Source organism: Neovison vison, chromosome 5 (assembly GCF_020171115.1).
Source record: "Neovison vison isolate M4711 chromosome 5, ASM_NN_V1, whole genome shotgun sequence".
In the NCBI taxonomy this organism is placed as follows: domain Eukaryota; kingdom Metazoa; phylum Chordata; class Mammalia; order Carnivora; family Mustelidae; genus Neogale; species Neogale vison.
Genome location: NC_058095.1, coordinates 135226553 through 135245503, shown reverse-complemented (window position 1 = coordinate 135245503; position 18951 = coordinate 135226553). Strand labels below are relative to the sequence as shown.

The following is an 18951-nucleotide window of genomic DNA, read 5'->3' as shown; positions in this document are numbered from 1 at the left end:
CGAGCGCAGAAAGCGCTGGGGGTGAGCGGGTGTGCGCAGACTGGAAGAGTCCACGTCTACAGGTTAGAAGGGGAAGATGGCATCCTGAAGCTAATAGGTCCTTCCCCTCACAAGGTATCTCCACAGCCTTCGGACCTTTCCCCACAAAAATGTCCTTACTGATGAATATCTCCTTGAAACTGATGTTTAATTGACAGTAAGGGTGAGTTACACAAATATGTTTGTTTCCGCTCCCCCCACTTCCGCTGCGTGCGCCAGGCCGCGAGGGGCGGGAGAAGGAAGAGGAAGTGTTGGCGGCCGGGGGTGCAGGCCACCTGGTCAATCGGTGGTCCCGGCCCTCGTCCCGTGCCATGGAGGGCTGCAGCGAGCCGCGACTGGATGCGAAGTCCGAGGTAAGTCCTGGCCTGAGAAGATCCGGGGCAGCGGGGCTCTGGAGCTGGAAGGGATGTTTCCCTAAATTGTGTTTTCTGCCTTCATTTCAGGTCACCAACCAGGTGAGTGAAGGGCCGCCCCGCCCTCAGCGAGCGTCAGCTGGGCAAGGGGCGGGCGGTAGCACCTGGCCCGCACCCTGCCGCGGGGGGACGATGCCGCCGGGAGCCTTCCCCAGCAGTCCCCCAATCCAACGCCTGTGTCTCCGAGTCTCTTTCATCCCGCCAGCCTGCATTGCTCCTTCCACTTTGCACCTGCTACAGTAGCCGCTGCCGTGGTAGTGGGACCTCTTCCACCACTCCAGCACAAAGAGTACCGAGCAATTCTTATTCTTGGTGACCGTTTATTCAAAACTAGGTATACGGTATTTTAAAATGCGATAAATAGAAGAAATTTTTAAAAATCTACAAAGGTAGCACTGCAAACATTTCCTTAGCCTTTAAAAAAGTTATTTTGAAGAAGGAACATATACCTCTTGAATCTTTCAATGGCTACGTATTTTATACGAGAAAAAAAGAGTTTGAATTTTTAAGTATATTTTATGCCTCTTTGTGCTAAGCGTTCCTGTCCTGTTTCAGGTAATAACTTATTTTCAGACGAACAACTTAATAACACATTTCCCAGAATTAGAGTACAAAAACTAGAGCATTTTAGGTCAGGGGTTTCCCAAGTCCAAACAAAACATAAAAAAGGGCTGAGATAAACAAACAGGAGTACAATGGAGAGCCCATTGGCTGCTGCCTGTCAACTGTCTCCAGCTGCTGTTGCTTTTGATGATTCCTGGGAAGTAGGGGGAACTAAAATAGATTAACAACCCCCAACTCTGGCTTTGCTCAGAGTTACTGAGTTAGTACACTTTGATTCAATCTCTCAAATCATTTTTATCTATTCACTTACACTAAGTAATATGTTTATTTCAACAAGACATCCTGAAACTGAATTATGTTGATTATAGGCTTTTAAAAATTGAGCCTGTTTTGGGAGGGGCACTGTTTAAAACAGCACAGATTTATTTTCTCTGTTCTGAAGGTTGGAAGTCCAAAATCAGTTTTGTGGACTCAAAGTGTTGCCCAGGCTGTGTTCCTTCTGGAAGCTCTAGGGAAGATTTTATTTCCTGTTCTTTCCAGCTTGTAGAGGCTGTCTGCATTCCTTGGCTTGTGGCTTCTACTTCCTTCTTCGAAACACAGCATTCCAACCTTAGCTTCCATAATCACATCATCACTTCTTGTTCTGTTAAGATCACAACTTTTTCTGTGACTCTGAACCTTTTGCCTCCTGATAAGGATCCTCATTATGTTGGACCTACCTGGGTAAATCAGGAAAAATCTTCCAACCTTAAGATCCTTAATTTAGTTGAATCTACAAAGTCTCTTTTGTCATAGAAGGTAACATATTCACAGATTTCAAGGGTTGTAATGTGGACATTTGGTTGGGTGAAAGGGGAGCTGTTTTGTGCCAACTACCTATTCCTTCCATGGAATCATTCACAGGTTATAGGATTATTTACATGGAAGAAGCCAAGACAAAAAAAAAAGGAGCCCAAAATAATTTAGAAACATTAGAATGTATGAGACTTTAGCAAGGTGATTGATTCAGTTGTTTATCTAAGTCAGACACAGAGGCTGAAAAATATTTTTGTAAAAGATATCATTTATAACATAAATTATAAACCTTGCAGTCATTTAACAAAAGATTGTTCAAAGCCTTTATGAGGAAGATGGCAGTGAGTGCTAGACGTCCGGTTTCCAGTCTGGCATATAAGGAGCTTGGAATGTGGAAGACATCACTTCATCATAAAAACAAGTAAAAAGCTGAACAAATTGAAGAGTTAACAACTCTTGGATCCATCAGAGAAGTGAGGTCCCAAGGGAAACTCTTGCCTTCAAATTGGAGAGACAGGTGAATACAGAGAATTACAAGTCACCAGAATAGAAATCTGTAGAAACCAGTGCCAGGGTAGGAAAACCTAAACTATAATTGATAAAGTGCTTAGAGGAACTGTGGATAAGTCTGAGAGTGAAAACCTCAAGGACCTAGTCACTGGGGGAGAAAGGGTGGGAAGCACCTGTACGCTTCCATGAGTTTTACCACCAGGAACTCCTAAGTAGAACATTTTTATTCATAGTTTTATTCATAGTTCACGATGCAGTTTTAAATGTGCTGCTGGAAAAAAAAATGATTATTCAAGAATATTGTTAAGGGGAAAACCATTACCCAGCTTTAAGTCATTTATGTTTGCAGTATATGCTCTTTAAAATGCTTTAGATAAACCTAGTGTTTAGGCTTGACCTGTAACACATTCTGTCTTTAAATATTTCTCATGAGTGTATGAAATAGCCAGGTTAATTGAGACAATAGCTCCAGTGAGAGTTCACAACCCCCCATATTACCCATCAGCATACCAACTGTTCTCCACCTTTAAACTATACTCTAAATTCATCTTGCCTTGCTACCTCCTAAGTGCAAACCTCCATCCTCTTGTCTACACTGCTTTGCAGTGGGCTCTCAATTGGGTCTCCTTGCTTTTCTTCTTAAACTTAATGCTCTATCCAGCAATTTGGATGAGCCATTTGCAAGTCGAAGGTAGACCATGTCTTTCTTCTGCTCAGAGTCTTTTCGAAGTGATTCCTGTCACACTAGAAGAAAGCCATATACATGGCCTTCAAGGCCCTTCAAAAACTGATTCCTCATCCCTGACTCCTCTTCTGGTTCATGCCAGTTCAATTACATGGGCCTCATTGTTGTTCCCTGTTCATGTCAGGCATGCTTCTCCCTTTGTCTAGACTGTTCTTTTTTCCAGAAGTCTATGTGGCTTTTTCCCTTTCCTTTATTCTGTTCCCTTTCCACTCAGAAGACACTCCTCAAAGGAGTCTCTCCCAGATTCTACCTAAATAGCTTCCTATCCCTTAGCCTGCATTTTTTTTTTTCTTTTACACTTTTTATATTTGTTTATGGTTTGTCTTCCCCAACTAGAAGGTAAGGTCCTGAGGCCTGAGGTCGGGAACTTTTTTTAATTCTTTTTTTATATCCCCAATGCCTAGACCACAGTATTCTTTAGTAAATTTTTATTGAATATTGGAGCATATTGTGACTTGTCCATGGCCACATTGTTAAAAGGTAGGGGAGCTGAGATTCCAATCAGGTGGTCTGACTTCAGAATTTGAGCTTGTTACATTGAACAAATCATAGTGCTCTCTTACCCAGCACCAGAGGTCTCAGGTTACTCATTACTACACGGTTCTGATACTTAGAATCATTGTTTCGAAGTAGCTTGTGATTTCTTAAAGATATCCAACTAGAACGCATCATCAGAGATGAATGATTATTCCTACCGCTACCACTGTTACTGCTTTCCTTGACAGTTTTTTTTTTTTTTTTAAGATTTTATTTATTTATTTGACAGAGAGAGATTACAAGTAGGCAGAGAGGCAGGCAGAGAGAGAGAGAGGAGGAAGCAGGCTCCCTGCAGAGCAGAGAGCCCGATGCGGGACCCGATCCCAGGACCCTGAGATCATGACCTGAGCTGAAGGCAGCGGCTTAACCCACTGAGCCACCCAGGCGCCCCTCCTTGACAGTTTTATGGTAGAAGTAAGAAGTGAGATGTTCCAGGGTGCCTTGCTGGCTCAGTTGGTTAAGTGACTGCCTTTGGCTCAGGTCATGATCCTGGAGTCTCTTGATCAAGTCCCACATCGGGCTCGCTGCTCAGTGGGGAGTCTGCTTCTCCCTCTGACCCTCAGCCCTCTCATGCTCTCTTTCTCTCTCTCTCATCCTCTCTCTCTCAAATAAATATATTGGAAAAAAAAAAAAAAAAGATGTTCCATTGACAATATCTTGTGCTGTTTTTTCTTTTCCCATATACGAGACATAGTAACTTTAACTTGCACGTTTTATATAGTGGTTTGTAAATGCTTATGTTTGTTTTTCTGTGTTCATGTGTTGGATGCATAAACTGCCCTCAAGGAGTATACAGTGGATGTGGGGGTGGGAGACAGATCCACCTATACAAGACAGAATGTTCTAGGTGCTAAGGTGTAAGAAATGATGTGAATATTCATAGTAAGTTTGAATAAACTAGGAAAGACTTCACAGAGCAAGTAGAATTTGAGAGGAATTTTAAGTAGATGTTTGAGAATTCTACTGCAAAGGGAATGAGCAGTATGAGCAAAGGTATAAAGGCTAAAAGCAGATTTAAAGAAGGGATGCAGCCCTGTTTGAGGATGAGTGGGAAAATGGGGTCTGTGCTGCAAGATAACTCAGGTACTTGGTATCTACCTCATGAGCCAGTAAACGTCACAAGTTTTAACCTGTGATATTAGATTTGGTTAATCTATAAACAGTATTTAGAGACCATAGTCTGGATTAGAGCCAACAAAGACCTAGGCAAGAAACTAATTAAGAGGCTGCAGTAAGGGACGCCTGGTTGGCTCAGTGGGTTAAGCCACTGCCTTCGGCTCAGGTCATGATCTCAGGGTTCTGGGATCAAGTCCTGCATCAGCAGGGGGCCTGCTTCCCTTCCTCTCTCTCTGTGATCTCTTCCCTTCCTCTCTCCTACTGGGATCTCTGTCAAATAAATAAATAAAATCTTTAAAAAAAAAAAAAAAGAGGCTGCAGTAAAATTTAAGATAAGATTTAAAAACAAAAAAGGTATTTGTGTAGGTCTGGGGCAATGAGATTGGGAAGAAGGGAATAAACGTTGGCATTGGCTAAAATAAAATCTTGAATGCCTATCAGTTGTTACATATTTTGAGAAAAATCGAAATTGACCAACTTTTCAAACCTGTGTCACTGAGGGAATGGGGGTCATCAGTAGAAATGAAATGAGGATGAGAAACATTTTTGAGTGAAGGTGATATATGTCTGGTGTTAGAGGGTATATGTACTATGAATTTTTTAGTAGTGAGTGTGTTTATTGGGAAAGGCTTTATTTTTTCTTTTATTAGAAGTATTAGCATCTCTCAGAGGTAACAGGTTAAACAAACTAAATCTGAAATATCTTTTAGCTGTTTTTGCTAAAATTTCTAGAATTGGTATATTTCAGATTAAACAGTTAAGAGAATACGTTTTTGATGTCATATGTTAAATTTATTAACAAAGTTATTTTCAGCCAGTTATGTTTATCTGCTTTAGTTATGTATTGGCTGTGTAATAAACTGTGCAAAACTTAGTGACTTGAAATAACAGTTGAGTGATCTTTCAGGACTCTCGTGGGTTATCCAGGCTTAGCTAGGTGGTAGCTTCTACTCCTTGTCATCTAGAAGCCTGATTGAGCCAGAAACCCAGAGGGCTTACCCACATGGCTAGTGATGACATTGGCTAAGAGCTCAGCTAGAGCTGATCATTGGAGTGGCTTGCTTCTTCTCCCTACATGGCTGTTCACCTTAAGGGAGCTGGGTTTCAAGAGGGAAAGTCCCAAGAGCCAGCATTGCATAAAGAAAAAGGCGGACACTTCCATTTCTCCTAAGGCCTGGGCTCAAGGATTCCAGAAAGCCTCTTCTGCCATATTCTGCTGGTCGGAGCAATGACAGGGACAGCTCATATTGGTGCAGAGGGAAAATAAGCTCCATTTAATGTGAAGAGTGACATGTATGACGTGACATGTATTCCAAGAGTGACACTATTGGAATCTATCTTTGGAGACCAGTTACCACAAGCTCCGGAAGTTACAAACATTAGTTCAACAAATATTTATTTGAACATTCACTTTGTACCAAGTATCGTTGTAGTAGATTCAGTAATGAACTAGATGGATAATGCTCTTCCTCTTAGGAAGTTTGAATTTCCTTGGGGTACAGGCATAAGTAAACATGATAATTTCAGATAATGATGAGTGCTATTGAGAAAATTAAAAAGCAGAGAATGGAGAAAGGTATCAATAAACAAGGTGAGGAAGCCTAATAACTTAGCGAATGTTGTATACTTGGATTAGAGTAATATGACTTCTCCAGTAGAAATTTGCTAATAACTCATGCCTTAATCAATTTTCACACACAAACACTAAGTGTAGCATAACGCTGTCCAATAGAATTTTCTGTGATGGTGGAAATGTTCTCTGTTGGCACTGTCCAGTATGGTAGCACTAGCCAGATGTACTCTGGAGCACTTGAGATATGACTAGTGCAACTGAGGAAGTGAAATTTTTTATTAATTTAAATAGTCACATTTGGGTAATGGCTGCTGTATTGGACAGCTCGAGTCTAGCATGTAGAAGATGATATTCTCATGTCATCCTAGGCCTGTTTACTTTTTGACCTACTAGAACTTAATTTAATTCCAAATAGTAATGTTGCAGCTGGGTATAATGAAAATTGCATAGAATATGGGATCAGACAGATTAGGGTCAGAATAGCAACTATACAAGTTTTGTATCGTTGGGTAAGTTATTTGGTCTGTATTTTCCTCATAGTTACTTTTGAGAGAGATTAATGTGTGGAGAATACTTTACATTCCTTCCATTGGCAGACTTTCATTTTAAAAAGAAGAGAACACCAAAGTATGTATTTTATGACTCCAGCTATAAAAAATACATACAAAGACTAGAAATAAGAAAATAGTAGTTAAGATAGGGTAGTACATGATTGCTTTTCTAATATTATATGTTGTATTTTGAAAAAATAAAAGTTAAATTTAAACTGAAATGTAAATTTAAACTGAAATGGTGTTTACCAATATTTTTCTTTATAGTTTTTATATGATGTTTTTACATTGATAACTGCAGCTACCTATCAATTATTTTTTTAAAGATTTTATTTATTTGAGAGAGAGAGAGTGTGTGTGTGTGTGCGCGCACGCATGCGTTCGCAAACAAGTAGGGGGAAGGGCACAGGATGAGGGAGAAACAGACTCCCTGCTGAGTGTGGAGCTGGCTGGACATGGAGCTCTGTCCCAGGACCCTGAGATCATGACCTGAGCTGAAGTCAGGCACTCAACCGAGCCACCCAGAAGCCCCTAGATCAATTAAATTTTTAGTCACACTAAAACCGTGACTGACTATAGCTAATTTCTTTGTTTTCCTTTTTATCTATATTTGTTTTGTAATTTTCTTGTATTTTTTTTTTTAGATTTTATATATTTATTTGCTAGAGGAGGGGGGCAGGCAGAGGGAGAAACAGCCTCCCCCCTGAGCAAGGAGACCAACTTGAGACTCAATCCCAGGACTCTGGAGTTATGACGTGAGCCGAAAGCAGACACTTAACTGACCAAGCCACCCAGGTGTCCCTCTTTCTATTCATTTTACTTGGGGATGGTTTTATGTTTTTTCACTACTAGTTTTTTTTTTTCTTTCTTTCTACATTTTCCTTTTTTTCTTTGTACATTTTCCTTTTCTTAATTCTATAATAGTTTAGAGAGTGTATTATTTCATTCTTAATATCCTCCATAATGATGTGTGCTCTGTTCTGATTTTTCTTTTATTCTTTTCTTGTTAAAATCTCCAGTGCAATTATTCCTAGTTAAGGCTAAACCACATTAATTAGAAAATTTGTTTTTAATTAGCATTTGTGTGTTCAGTTTTAGAATCATAAACTGAATTCCATCTTTCTTTTATTTAAGAGTATTCATTTTGCACAGTGAGTGTCTGGGTGGTAGCTCTCCCTGTTTTGTCACTTGAGAGTTCACCATTGTCAGCAGATTTCAACATTGTGTTCCTTTGTTGATTTTCTGTTTGAAACGTTCTAAATAATCCAGAGTTTTATTTTGGACTCAGGCTCAGATAAGTAATGATTTTCTCTACCATTTTCCTGTAGACAGTAAAGCATCAAGAAATTGTGTTGGGGCGCCTGGGTGGCTCAGTGGGTTAGAGCCTCTGCCTTCGACTCAGGTCATGATCTCAGGGTCCTGGGATTGAGCCTGGCATCGGGCTCTCTGCTTGGCGGGGAGCCTGCTTCTTCCTCTCTCTCTCTGCTTGCTTGAGCTCTCTCTCTCTCTCAAATAAATGAATAAATAGAATCTTAAAAAAAATTTTAAAAAAAGAAAGAAATTGTGTAGGCTCAGTGGGTTTAAAGCCTCTGCCTTTGGCTCAGGTCATGATCTTAGGGTCTTGGGATCGAGCCCCACATCGGGCTCTCTGCTCAGCAGGGAGCTTGCTTCCTCCTCTCTCTTTGCCTGCCTCTCTGTCTACTTGTGATCTCTGTCTCAGATAAATAAATCTTAAAAAAAAAAAAGGAAGAAAATAATTGTACAGGCTGAGTAAGTCTAAGAAGTACTCTGAATTAAATTTTTGGATATCCCCGTTAATCTAATACAAAAACTGTATCTCTAATCATGAACTCTCTTAGATTCTGTTCTTGGATTTTTAGCCACTTATTGAACATTCCTATTTAAATATCCTGTATCCCCACTTGCTAATCTTTAAATATACCAAGCCTGATTGGTAACATGATATCAACATTCTCCCTATTATCTATACTCACATTTGCATAGTTGTCTTTGATCTCCCATAATTGTGAAGAAAAATGTCAGGACCTACTGATTCATTCTTTAAGGATCAGTTTAATCCTGCTAGTTACCACCTTAGTTCCAGCACTTAAAACCTCATTCCTGGATTATTGTATTCTGCCACCACCAGATGAATATTTTTTAATCAATACTTTTACATCCTTGTCTTTACTGAAAAAAATTCAGTGAGTCTCCATTGCATACCAAAAAAGTTTAAATGATTTAACATATTTTCCATAAGATAAAGTATATGAGAATACTTTAAAAACCTCTGAAAACCCACAATTTGAAAACAATTATTGGCTTCTTCGTCTCTTTTTTTCAGCTTTATCTTCCATACTTCCTTAGAGGAGCTGTCCACTTTAAGGCAGTTAAATGCTCTCTTTTTTTTTTTTTTAAAGATTTTTTATTTATTTATTTGACAGAGCGAGATCACAAGCAGGCAGAGAGGCAGGCAGAGAGAGAGGAGGAAGCAGGCTCCCTGCTGAGCAGAGAGCCCGATGTGGGCCTCGATCCCAGGACCCTGAGATCATGACCTGAGCCGAAGGCAGCGGCTTAACCCACTGAGCCACCCAGGCGCCCTTAAATGCTCTCTTGTACCAGATATTGACTCTCTCCATCTCTGGTTGGTTCAGCTTAATATTTAGTAACCATTTATTCTCTGTTAGGTGTATATTTTTGGAATATATAAAGAAGACACATTCTCGGGCGCCTGGGTGGCTCAGTGGGTTAAGCCGCTGCCTTCGGCTCAGGGCATGATCTCAGGGTCCTGGGATCGAGTCCCGCATCGGGCTCTCTGCTCAGCGGGGAGCCTGCTTCCCTCTCTCTCTCTCTGCCTGCCTCTCCGTCTACTTGTGATTTCTCTCTGTCAAATAAATAAATAAAATCTTTAAAAAAAAAAAAGACACATTCTCATTTCAATTTCAGTTCTGTTTAATCTTCAAAACTAAGCTGAAAGCTTATGTTCTCTGTAAAGCATTCCACTGATCACTGTAGCCTACAATAAGTTTTTCCTTATGACTTATATTCAGTGACTTACATTCACTCCCCACACCTGATATCTACAAGATAACATATGCAAAAAGAGTGCATTACCATGGCCAACTTAATGAATAATTTTAAAGTGAACACCTTTGTAACCATAATCAAATTCAAGAGCTAGAGTATTACTGGTACCCCAAAAGCCCACCACATACCCTTCCCCAAACGCACCTCTCCCTTCTCTTCTCCCTGGAGGTAATGATGATCCTTTGGTGATAATCACATTCTTACCTCTATATACAGTTTTCCCACCTGTGTATGCAGCCTTAAACAACATTGTATTTCCTGTTTCTCAAGTTTAAGTGAATGGAATCATGTATCTTTTGACGTGTTTCTTTCAACATTTTGGTGTTAGTGTAGCTGAAGCTCATTGCTGTACATATTTATCTTTCTTACAACTACTGAACATTTGGGTGGTTTCAATTTAGGACTATTATGAATATTGCTGTGCAGAAGCTTTGAGTTTAATATAGTCCCACTTGCTTACTTTTACTTTTTTTGCTTTTGGTGTGATATTCAAAAAATCATCACCAAGATTTCTGGAAAAATCATCACCAAGGAGCTTACGCCTACATTTTCTTCTAGGAGTTTTATGGTTTCAAATCTTACTTCCAAGTTGTTAATCCATTTTGAGTAAATTTTTGTGTATGGTATAAGATAGTCAAGTTTCCTTCTTTTGCATGTGGCTCTTCAGTCTGCCAGTATTTATTGAAGATACTGTCCTTTCACCACTGTATATCTTGCCTCCCTTGTCATAAGTTAATTGACCATATATGCATGGGTTTATTTTGGGGCTCTCTATTGTGTTCCATTAATCTGTCTCTTTTCATGCTAGTGCTGTCCTTTAAAAATTATAACTTTGTAACATAGTTTGAAACCAGAGAGCATAACATCTCCAGCTTTGTTCTTTCTCAGAATTTGCTTTGGCTATTTGGATTTTTTCTATTTCTGTAGAGCATATCTTTGGACTTTTGATAGGGGTTGGTTTGAATGTGTAGACTGCTTTGAGTAGTATGGACAATATTTTAACAACATTAATTCTTCCAATCCATGAACACAGGATATCTTTTCATTTATTTGTGTCTCTAATTTTTTTTTAAGATCTTATTTATTTATTTGAGAGAGAGAGAGAGAGAGAGAGCACAAGCTGGGGGTGGGGAGGGAAAGGGAGTTTGGAGAGAAGAGGAAGGGGGAGAAGCAGACTCCCAGCCATGCAGGTTGGCTGAGGGAGGTCTGGATCCTAGGGTTCTGGGATCGTGACCTGAGCTGAAATTGAGTCAGATGCTTGACTGACTGAGCCACCCAGGTTCCCCTCTATTTTCTTGAGGTGTAAAGTTAGCTTGTTCAGTTAAGACTTTTCTTGTTTCTTGAGGTAGGTGGGCGTTTATTGCTGTGAACTTCATCTGAGAACAACTTTTGCTGTATCCCATAACTTTTGTTATATTACATGTTCATTTTCCTTTGTCTCAAGGTATTTTTTAAATTTCTCTTTTGAGTTCTTCTTTGACCCATTGATTATTCAGTAACACGTTGTTAGGTCTCCATATATTTGTGAATTTTCTCGTTTTTCTCCTTGTAATTAATGCCTAGTTTCATACCATTGTGGTCAGAAAAGATGCTTGATAGGATTTCAGTATTCTTACATTAAGACTTTCTTTGTCCTGGGTGCCTGGGTGGCTCAGTGGGTTAAGCCGCTGCCTTCGGCTCAGGTCATGATCTCAGGGTCCTGAGATCGAGTCCCACATCGGGCTCTCTGCTCAGCAGGGGGCCTGCTTCCCTTCCTCTCTCTCTGCCTACTTCTTTGCCTACTTGTAATCTCTGTCTGTCAAATAAATAAATAAAATCTTTAAAAAAAAAAAAAAAGACTTTCTTTGTCCTAACAAATGATATGTCTTGGCAAATGTTCCATGTGCACTTGGGAAGATGTGTATTTTCTCACTATTGGATGGAATGTTCTGTAAATGTCTGGTAAGTCCATCTGTTCTAACATATTGTTAAAGACTGATGTTTCCTTATTGATTTTCTCTCTGGATGTTCTATCCATTGATGTAAGAGTGGTATTAAAGTCTTCTGCTATTATTGTACTGCTGTCTGTTTCTTCCTCTAGGTCTGTTAATATTTGCTTTGTCTATTTAGGTGCTCCTGTTTTGGGTGCATGAATATTTACACGTTATATCTTCTTATTGGATTGAACCCTTTTTCATTATGTAACTTGCTTTTATGTTTCTTATCACAGTCATTTTATTTTATTTTTTTTAAAGATTTTATTTATTTATTTGATAGAGAGAGATCACAAGTAGGCAGAGAGGCAGGCAGAGAGAGAGAGGAGGAAGCAGGCTCCCTGCTGAGCAGAGAGCCTGATGTGGGACTCCATCTCAGGACCCTGAGATCATGACCTGAGCCGAAGGCAGCAGCTTAACCCACTGAGCCATCCAGGCGCCCATCACAGACATTTTAAAGTCTGTTTTGTCTGATTAAGTATAGCTACCCCAGCTTTCTTTGGTTTCCATTTGCATGGAATACCTTTTCCATCCCTTCATTTGTAGTATATTAGCATGTCTCTTATAGGCAGTATATAGATGAGTCTTGTTTATAAAACATCCTAAGTTTTATAAAAAGAGGTTTATTTATAGGCAAAGCTTTTTGCCCTATCAGCACTCATTTGATAGCAAAAAGTATCAGTCTATCAACAAGTATTTTTTGTGCCTGCTGTGTACCATTTACTTGTTAAAGCTTTGAAAACAAGAAACAAAATCCTTCTACTCACCATCTAGGATTTAGTCAGTATTAAGAGCTGAATTTATCCAATCCTGTTTTATGCCCAGAACACTGAGCGATCATCAACAGAAATTAGATTAAAAGTATTAAGGCAGCCAGTAGTCAATAAGCATGTAATCTTTGGAATCAAGCAGACTTTGGTTTCAGTTCTGATCACAGAAATGTGTGACCTTGCACACATTATCTAAGCTCTCTGAAATTCAGTTTTGTCATCTGCAAAATGGAAATAATAGCCTATAATTTTATGATGATTCAATGAGGCATTTAATACATATGAACTACATAGCACATCACCTGACAGGTGTTCATCATTAACAGTGATGAAATCTAAAACCACCTTGTCACCAAGTGCTTATGCTCGCATATGGCTTCAGGTCAAGGACCATGGTGAGCGAGGAAACTGGAATGGTTCCCATGTGGGTCGCAGTCACATATGAAGATGGTATGTAGCTCATCTTCCATTTTAGGATTTTGGGTCGTGGAATGGGAGAAAGCATATATGGAACAGGAGAGTGAGGTGAGAGAGGCTACAAAGCATTTGTGGTCCCGTTAAATGCAGGAGCAAAATGAAGGGAAAACCAGAAGTCGTACCACATCTTCCTTCTACTTCCATGGTACATCTGGTAAAGATGGATGTGTGTGTGCTTTATTGTAATGATGATGGTGTTGTTTTCCAACTCTGTTTCTATCCCATATTGCCTCTCTCCATTTTCATTTGATTATTGTTCCCCTAGCAATATTAAAATGTGACTGGCACTGAAACTAAAAGTTCAGTGTGAGAGCAGTAAAATTGAATAAATATCTGTGTTCATGGCAGTGTTATTACCCATGTATCGTTCTATAATGTTTCATTACAGCTTGTAGATTTTCAGTGGAAGCTGGGTATGGCTGTGAGCTCGGACAGTTGCAGATCTCTTAAGTATCCTTACGTTGCAGTGTTGCTGAAAGTGGCAGATCATTCAGGCCAAGTAAAGAACAAGTCCTTTGAAATGACAATTCCACAATTTCAGGTTTGTGATTTTACTCATTCAATTGTAGTTCATTGTTCTGTAATTGCGAGTTAAGAATGTCTAAAATCTTTCTTAAGGAAAATTGTAATTGTTTTTACTTTCAGTTTTGATGTGCTTTATATTTATTAGTACACAAAAAAGATCTGAACTTGTTTTCTTTGGGAATTTGATAAATTTCACTATTTTCAATATAATGCTGAACTGGTGTACTGTCATATTTGATCACTTTCACAGTACTCCTCTGTGAATATATTTAGGGAATTTTCATCTTCTTTGGCAGGAAGATGAACTTTGCATTTAACTGTTCTACTCTTACTCTTTTTAGGCTTAATATTTGAGAATGATAGCTAAATGAATCTTATCTTTGAACAGAGTTGACCCTGAATTTTCTGACTAAAAATGTTTATAAAATTCTGATCAGCGTACCAGTACTTGATGATAGTTTTATCAGCTAGAGATTTGAGTAACTCAGTAGTTTATATGTAGAGTCATCTTATTCATATGATCATTTCTACCGCTTTTCTGTAAGCAAGGAAGAAGAAAAGGGGATGAGTGAAAAATTAGATATTCTTCAAGATATATTCAAGGAAATGTTTTATCATTGACTACTTTAATTGGCCTTAGAGTTTTGTTTTTGTTTGTTTTGATTGCTTGGATACTTAAGACTCCCCACAGTAGTTGGTACTCTAAGAAAAAGTACTCTAAAAAAACAACCACCAAGTGAATGCAGTGGAAATATAATGAGAATTCTTTGTAAAACTAAAAATATATAAAATATTAAAAAATAAGAAAATAAAAAGTAAAAATAAAATATATAAGAAAAGCTTCTCATGGGCCAAATGATGCTTTTGATTTCTTCTTTTACAAACTATACCGTTTCCTTAGCTTTATTGAGGTATAGCCGACAAATAAAAATTGTATATATTTAAGGTATATGATGTGATGTTTTGGTATTATGTGTACATTGTGAAATGATTACCACAATCAAGTTAATTAACATAATCCACCACCTTGTATGGCTACCTTTTTATAGTTGTCTGTGTGGTGTCTACTCTCTTAGCAAATTTCAAGTACACAATACATTATTGTTTTTATTATTAACATATAATGTATTATTTGTTTCAGGGTAAGGTCTGTGATTCATCAGTCTTACACAATATAGAGCGCTCACCAAAACACATACCTCCCCAATGTCTGTCACCCAGACATCCCATCCCTCCCATCCCCCTCTGTTCCAGCAACCCTCACGTTGTTTCCCGAGATTGAGTCCCTTAATGGTTTGTCTCCCTCTCTGGTTTCATCTTGTTTGATTTTTTCCTCTCTTCCCTTTTGATCCTTTGCCTCTTTTCTCAAATTCCGCATATCAGTGAGATCATAGGATAATTATCTTTCTCTGGTTGATTTATTTAATTTAGCATAATACCCTCTAGAGTTCCATCCATGTTGTTGCAAATGGCAAGATTTCATTTTTTGATCTATATATATGAACCACATTGTCTTTATCCATTCATCTGTTAATGGACATATGGGCTCCTTCCATAGTTTGGCTGTTGTGGACATTGCTCTATAAACATTGATGTGCAGGTGTCCCTTCAGATCACTGCATTTGTATCTTTGGGGTAAATACCCAGTAGTGTGATTGCTGGGTCATAGGGTAGCTCTATTTTCAACTTTTCGAGGAACCTTCATGCTGTTTTCCAGAGTGGCTGCAGCCACTCCACAATACATTATTATTAACTATAGTCACCATACTATCTATACATTAGGTCTCCAGAACCTATACATCTTATAACTGAAAGTTTGTTCTTCTGAACCAAAATTTCCTCATTTCTCTTACTCCCCAACCCTGGTAACCACTGTCTACTCTCTTGTTACCAAGAGTTCTACTTTTTAGATCCCACAGAGAAGTGAGATCATGCAATATTTATCTGTCTGTATTTGGCTTACTTCATTTACCATAATGTCCTCCTAATTCATTCATGTTGTCAAAAATAGCAGGATTTCTTTCTTTTTAAGGATGAATGGTATTCTGTTGTGTGTATATATAGAGAGAGACACACACCACATTTTTAAATGCATTCATCTGTCAACATACAGTTAGGTTGTTTCCATACCTTAGCTACTGTGAGTAATGCTGCAAAGAACATGGGAGTGCAGATACCTTTTTGAGATAGTGATTTTATTTTCTTTGAGTATATACCCAGAAGTAGGATTGCTGGATCATATGGTAGTTCTGTTTTACAAATTACATTTGAAGGGTTTTTGTTCCCTTTGATTTCTTTCTTTTAAAATAGATACTGCTGCTTTCAAACAAAAACCTATGGTCACAGATTCAACATTATTATGCTAAGTAGCATCCTGGAAAGAATTAAACTTGTCTAAAAGGAAATATAGTATATTATGATATGTGAGTAGCCTTAAGTTCAATATAAGGACCAAATCAATTAAAAAAAAAAAAAACAGGTTTCATGGGGCACCTGGGTGGCTCAATGGGGTAAAGCCTCTGCCTTCGGCTCAGGTCATGATCCCAGGGTCCTCAGATTGTGCCCCGCGTCGGGCTCTCTGCTCAGCAGGGAGCCTGCTTTTCTTCCTCTCTCTCTGCCTGCCTCTATGCCTACTTGTGATCTCTGTCTGTCAAATAAAGAAATAAATAAATCTTAAAAAAAAAAAAAACACCCAGCAACAGTTTTCATTCCTTCATAAAATTCACAATCTTGGCCCAATTCTTATTTTTTTATATAGCATTCATGCTCTCTGATTCTACCTCTAAGAATTTTTTTTTCCTATAGAAAAGAATCACAAATGGGACACATTTTTTAAAGGTTGTTTTTACATGACTTTTAACCAAAAACAGAGCAGGACTGAGAGAATAGGAACTTTTTTGAGCTTTTAATTTGTATCTTTCTTGTAGCTGAGATTTTGACCATCAGTATATAGTCTTAAAGAAATAGTTTTTACATCTGGCTTCATTACATATAAACTAAAATGAAATATATATACTTTTAAGTAGCAAAGAGAATTAAGACCAAATAAGAAGGAAATGCAAATATGTAAATCATTAGAGCATATCCTAATTGCTGAGGTTAAGTTTCAGATTTGCCTCCTAGTTCCTAGCAGGTAGAGAAGAAAGGAAAACAGAATTTGTTTACTTCCTCTCTTGGAGATGTGGGAGATGGGAAAAAAGATGATTTTTTAGGAGAACAAACATACCAGCTAATTTTTAAATGAAAGGAAACTATCCTTTTACTATATAAGTCATTGTCAGTATTGGGTCTTTTTTTTTTTCTTTTAAGATTTTTAAAAATTTATTTGAGAGAAAGAGAGACAGAAATAGTAGTGACAGAGAGCATGAGTGGAGAGAAGAGGGAGAAGGAGGCTCCTCGCCAAGCAGGGAGCTTAACTTCAGGTGCTGTCCTAGGACTCAGGACCATGACCAGAGCCAAAGGCAGATGCTAACCTGTTGAGCCACCCAGGTACCCTAGTATTGGGTCTTTCTTACTATAACTAATAAACCCATATCTTAAAGAAGACAGCTCCTATCATCCTGAAAAAGTCTTTCACTAGATTTAAAGTGGTTTATAGCCTGGAAACGGAATTTTTTTTTTTTTTTTTTTTTTAAGAGCTGCACGTTGTGTGTGCCTGGGTGGCTCAGATGCTTGAGTATCTGACTCTTGATTTCTGCTCAGGTCATGATCTCACGGTCATGAGATTGAGCCCCATATCAAGCTCCATGCTCCGTACAGAGTCTGCTTGTCCCTCTGCCTTCCCTTCTGCTCTCCCTCTCTAAAATCAGTATATAAATAAAATCTTAAAAAAAGAAAGAATTGCACACTACCAACTAAGCCAACCAGGTGCCCCCCAAACTGTCATTTTTGTTTTTATCTTCATTGCCTAGTACAGTGTTGGGTATTTAATAATTCTTTCTGGTATGATCTCAAAAGAACTTTTTTATGTGTCATTTTAAATATTTTAGTTGTGAGATAATAATCCAACTCTATAATAGTATTTTTGCTTGTGGTACCAAATTGTACCTTTTTTTTTTTTATAGCTTTCCAATAATAATACTGATATAAACTTAACATAACAAATTTAATATGTCATATGGTCTTTAATGGTCAGGTGTAGTAAGTTAAAGAATTACTTACATATCCTTTAAAAACTAAGTTAATATTATTTTTCCTTTTTCTCTCCAGAATTTCTACAGACAGTTCAAGGAAATTGCTGCAGTTATAGAAACTGTGTGAAAACTGATTACTTGGCTGATAAATTACTACCATCATCCTAAAATCATGGACTTCACTTCCTGTAACAAAACTGTATAAGGGTCAAATGGTATTTATTGAATGAAAATTGTACTTTTGTTTTTCCATTTTTTAATAATAAAAAAATGAGACAAGCAGGAATTAGATAGTGGTGATCAATGCAAAACTTTTTGAATATACTAAAATATGAATTGAATGCTCTAAAGGGTGGATTCTATGTTATATAAATTTTATCTCAATAAAAAAATCAGACAAACAGTTGAATGATTGATATTGGAGGCAACACAAGTTTATGTGTTAGACCAATAATTTTAAAACTTAGCAATAATTGTGCCCATTTTATAAACAGAATCTCTTATGGAGTCCTATATATAAACTATATATAAACTTTAAAAGTAGCATTTGATTGTAATAACATTACAAAATCAATTTTTAATACTCTTAATTTTTTATTTTTAATAAAATACATATTTAATAAAATCAAATTTTACTATTTTAAACTTTTTTTTTTAAGATTATTTATTTATTTATTTGACAGAGATCACAAGTAGGCAGAGAGGCAGGCAGAGAGAGAGAGGAGGAAGCAGGCTCCCTGCTGAGCAGAGAGCCCAATGCGGGACTCGATACCAGGACCCTGAGATCATGACCTGAGCCGAAGGCAGCGGCTTAACCCACTGAGCCACCCAGGTGCCCCAAATTTTAATATTTTAATATTCACTGAAGATAACAGCAATCAGTGAGAAGACTGAGCCTGCTCCTTCTCATGCATTTGGATCAGGTTAGGACTGACCATTGCTGCCTTCTGTTACCCAAGCACTTAGTTGTTACTCTTATTAATATTTGTGGGAAGTTCACATACATGCACGGAGATAGAACAATATGATTTATCTTGAGTTCTTTATATAAATGAGTTAATCTGGTAGCACTAATTATTGTGTTAGATGGTTTCCATTGAATTTAAATTTATAAACCAGTTATTAAACTATTTATAGAAGCAC

At 38.0% G+C, this 18951-nt stretch overlaps 1 protein-coding gene across 2 annotated transcripts; it reads left to right on the top strand.

The window, feature by feature from the left end:
• The first annotated feature begins 258 nt into the window (after positions 1-258).
• On the top strand, positions 259-18211 carry COMMD6 (COMM domain containing 6). 2 transcript variants are annotated; one of them, XM_044249883.1, is made up of 4 exons: positions 259-392; positions 483-494; positions 13539-13691; positions 17885-18211. In XM_044249883.1, exons 1-4 carry the CDS (start codon positions 351-353, stop codon positions 17933-17935), a joined length of 258 nt encoding a protein of 85 aa, XP_044105818.1. In that variant the 5' UTR covers positions 259-350; the 3' UTR covers positions 17936-18211. The 2 variants fall into 2 exon arrangements, with proteins under 2 accessions (XP_044105818.1, XP_044105819.1); XM_044249884.1 differs by lacking the exons at positions 259-392; positions 483-494 and adding an exon at positions 12422-13123.
• Positions 18212-18951: the final 740 nt, after the last annotated feature.

Coding starts and splice junctions, on each gene's coding strand:
- COMMD6 (XM_044249883.1), top strand. CDS start 351: ATGGAGGGCTGCAGCGAGCCGCGACTGGATGCGAAGTCCGAG. Junction 13,692..17,884: donor TGACAATTCCACAATTTCAG/GTTTGTGATTTT, acceptor TTTTCTCTCCAG/AATTTCTACAGACAGTTCAA.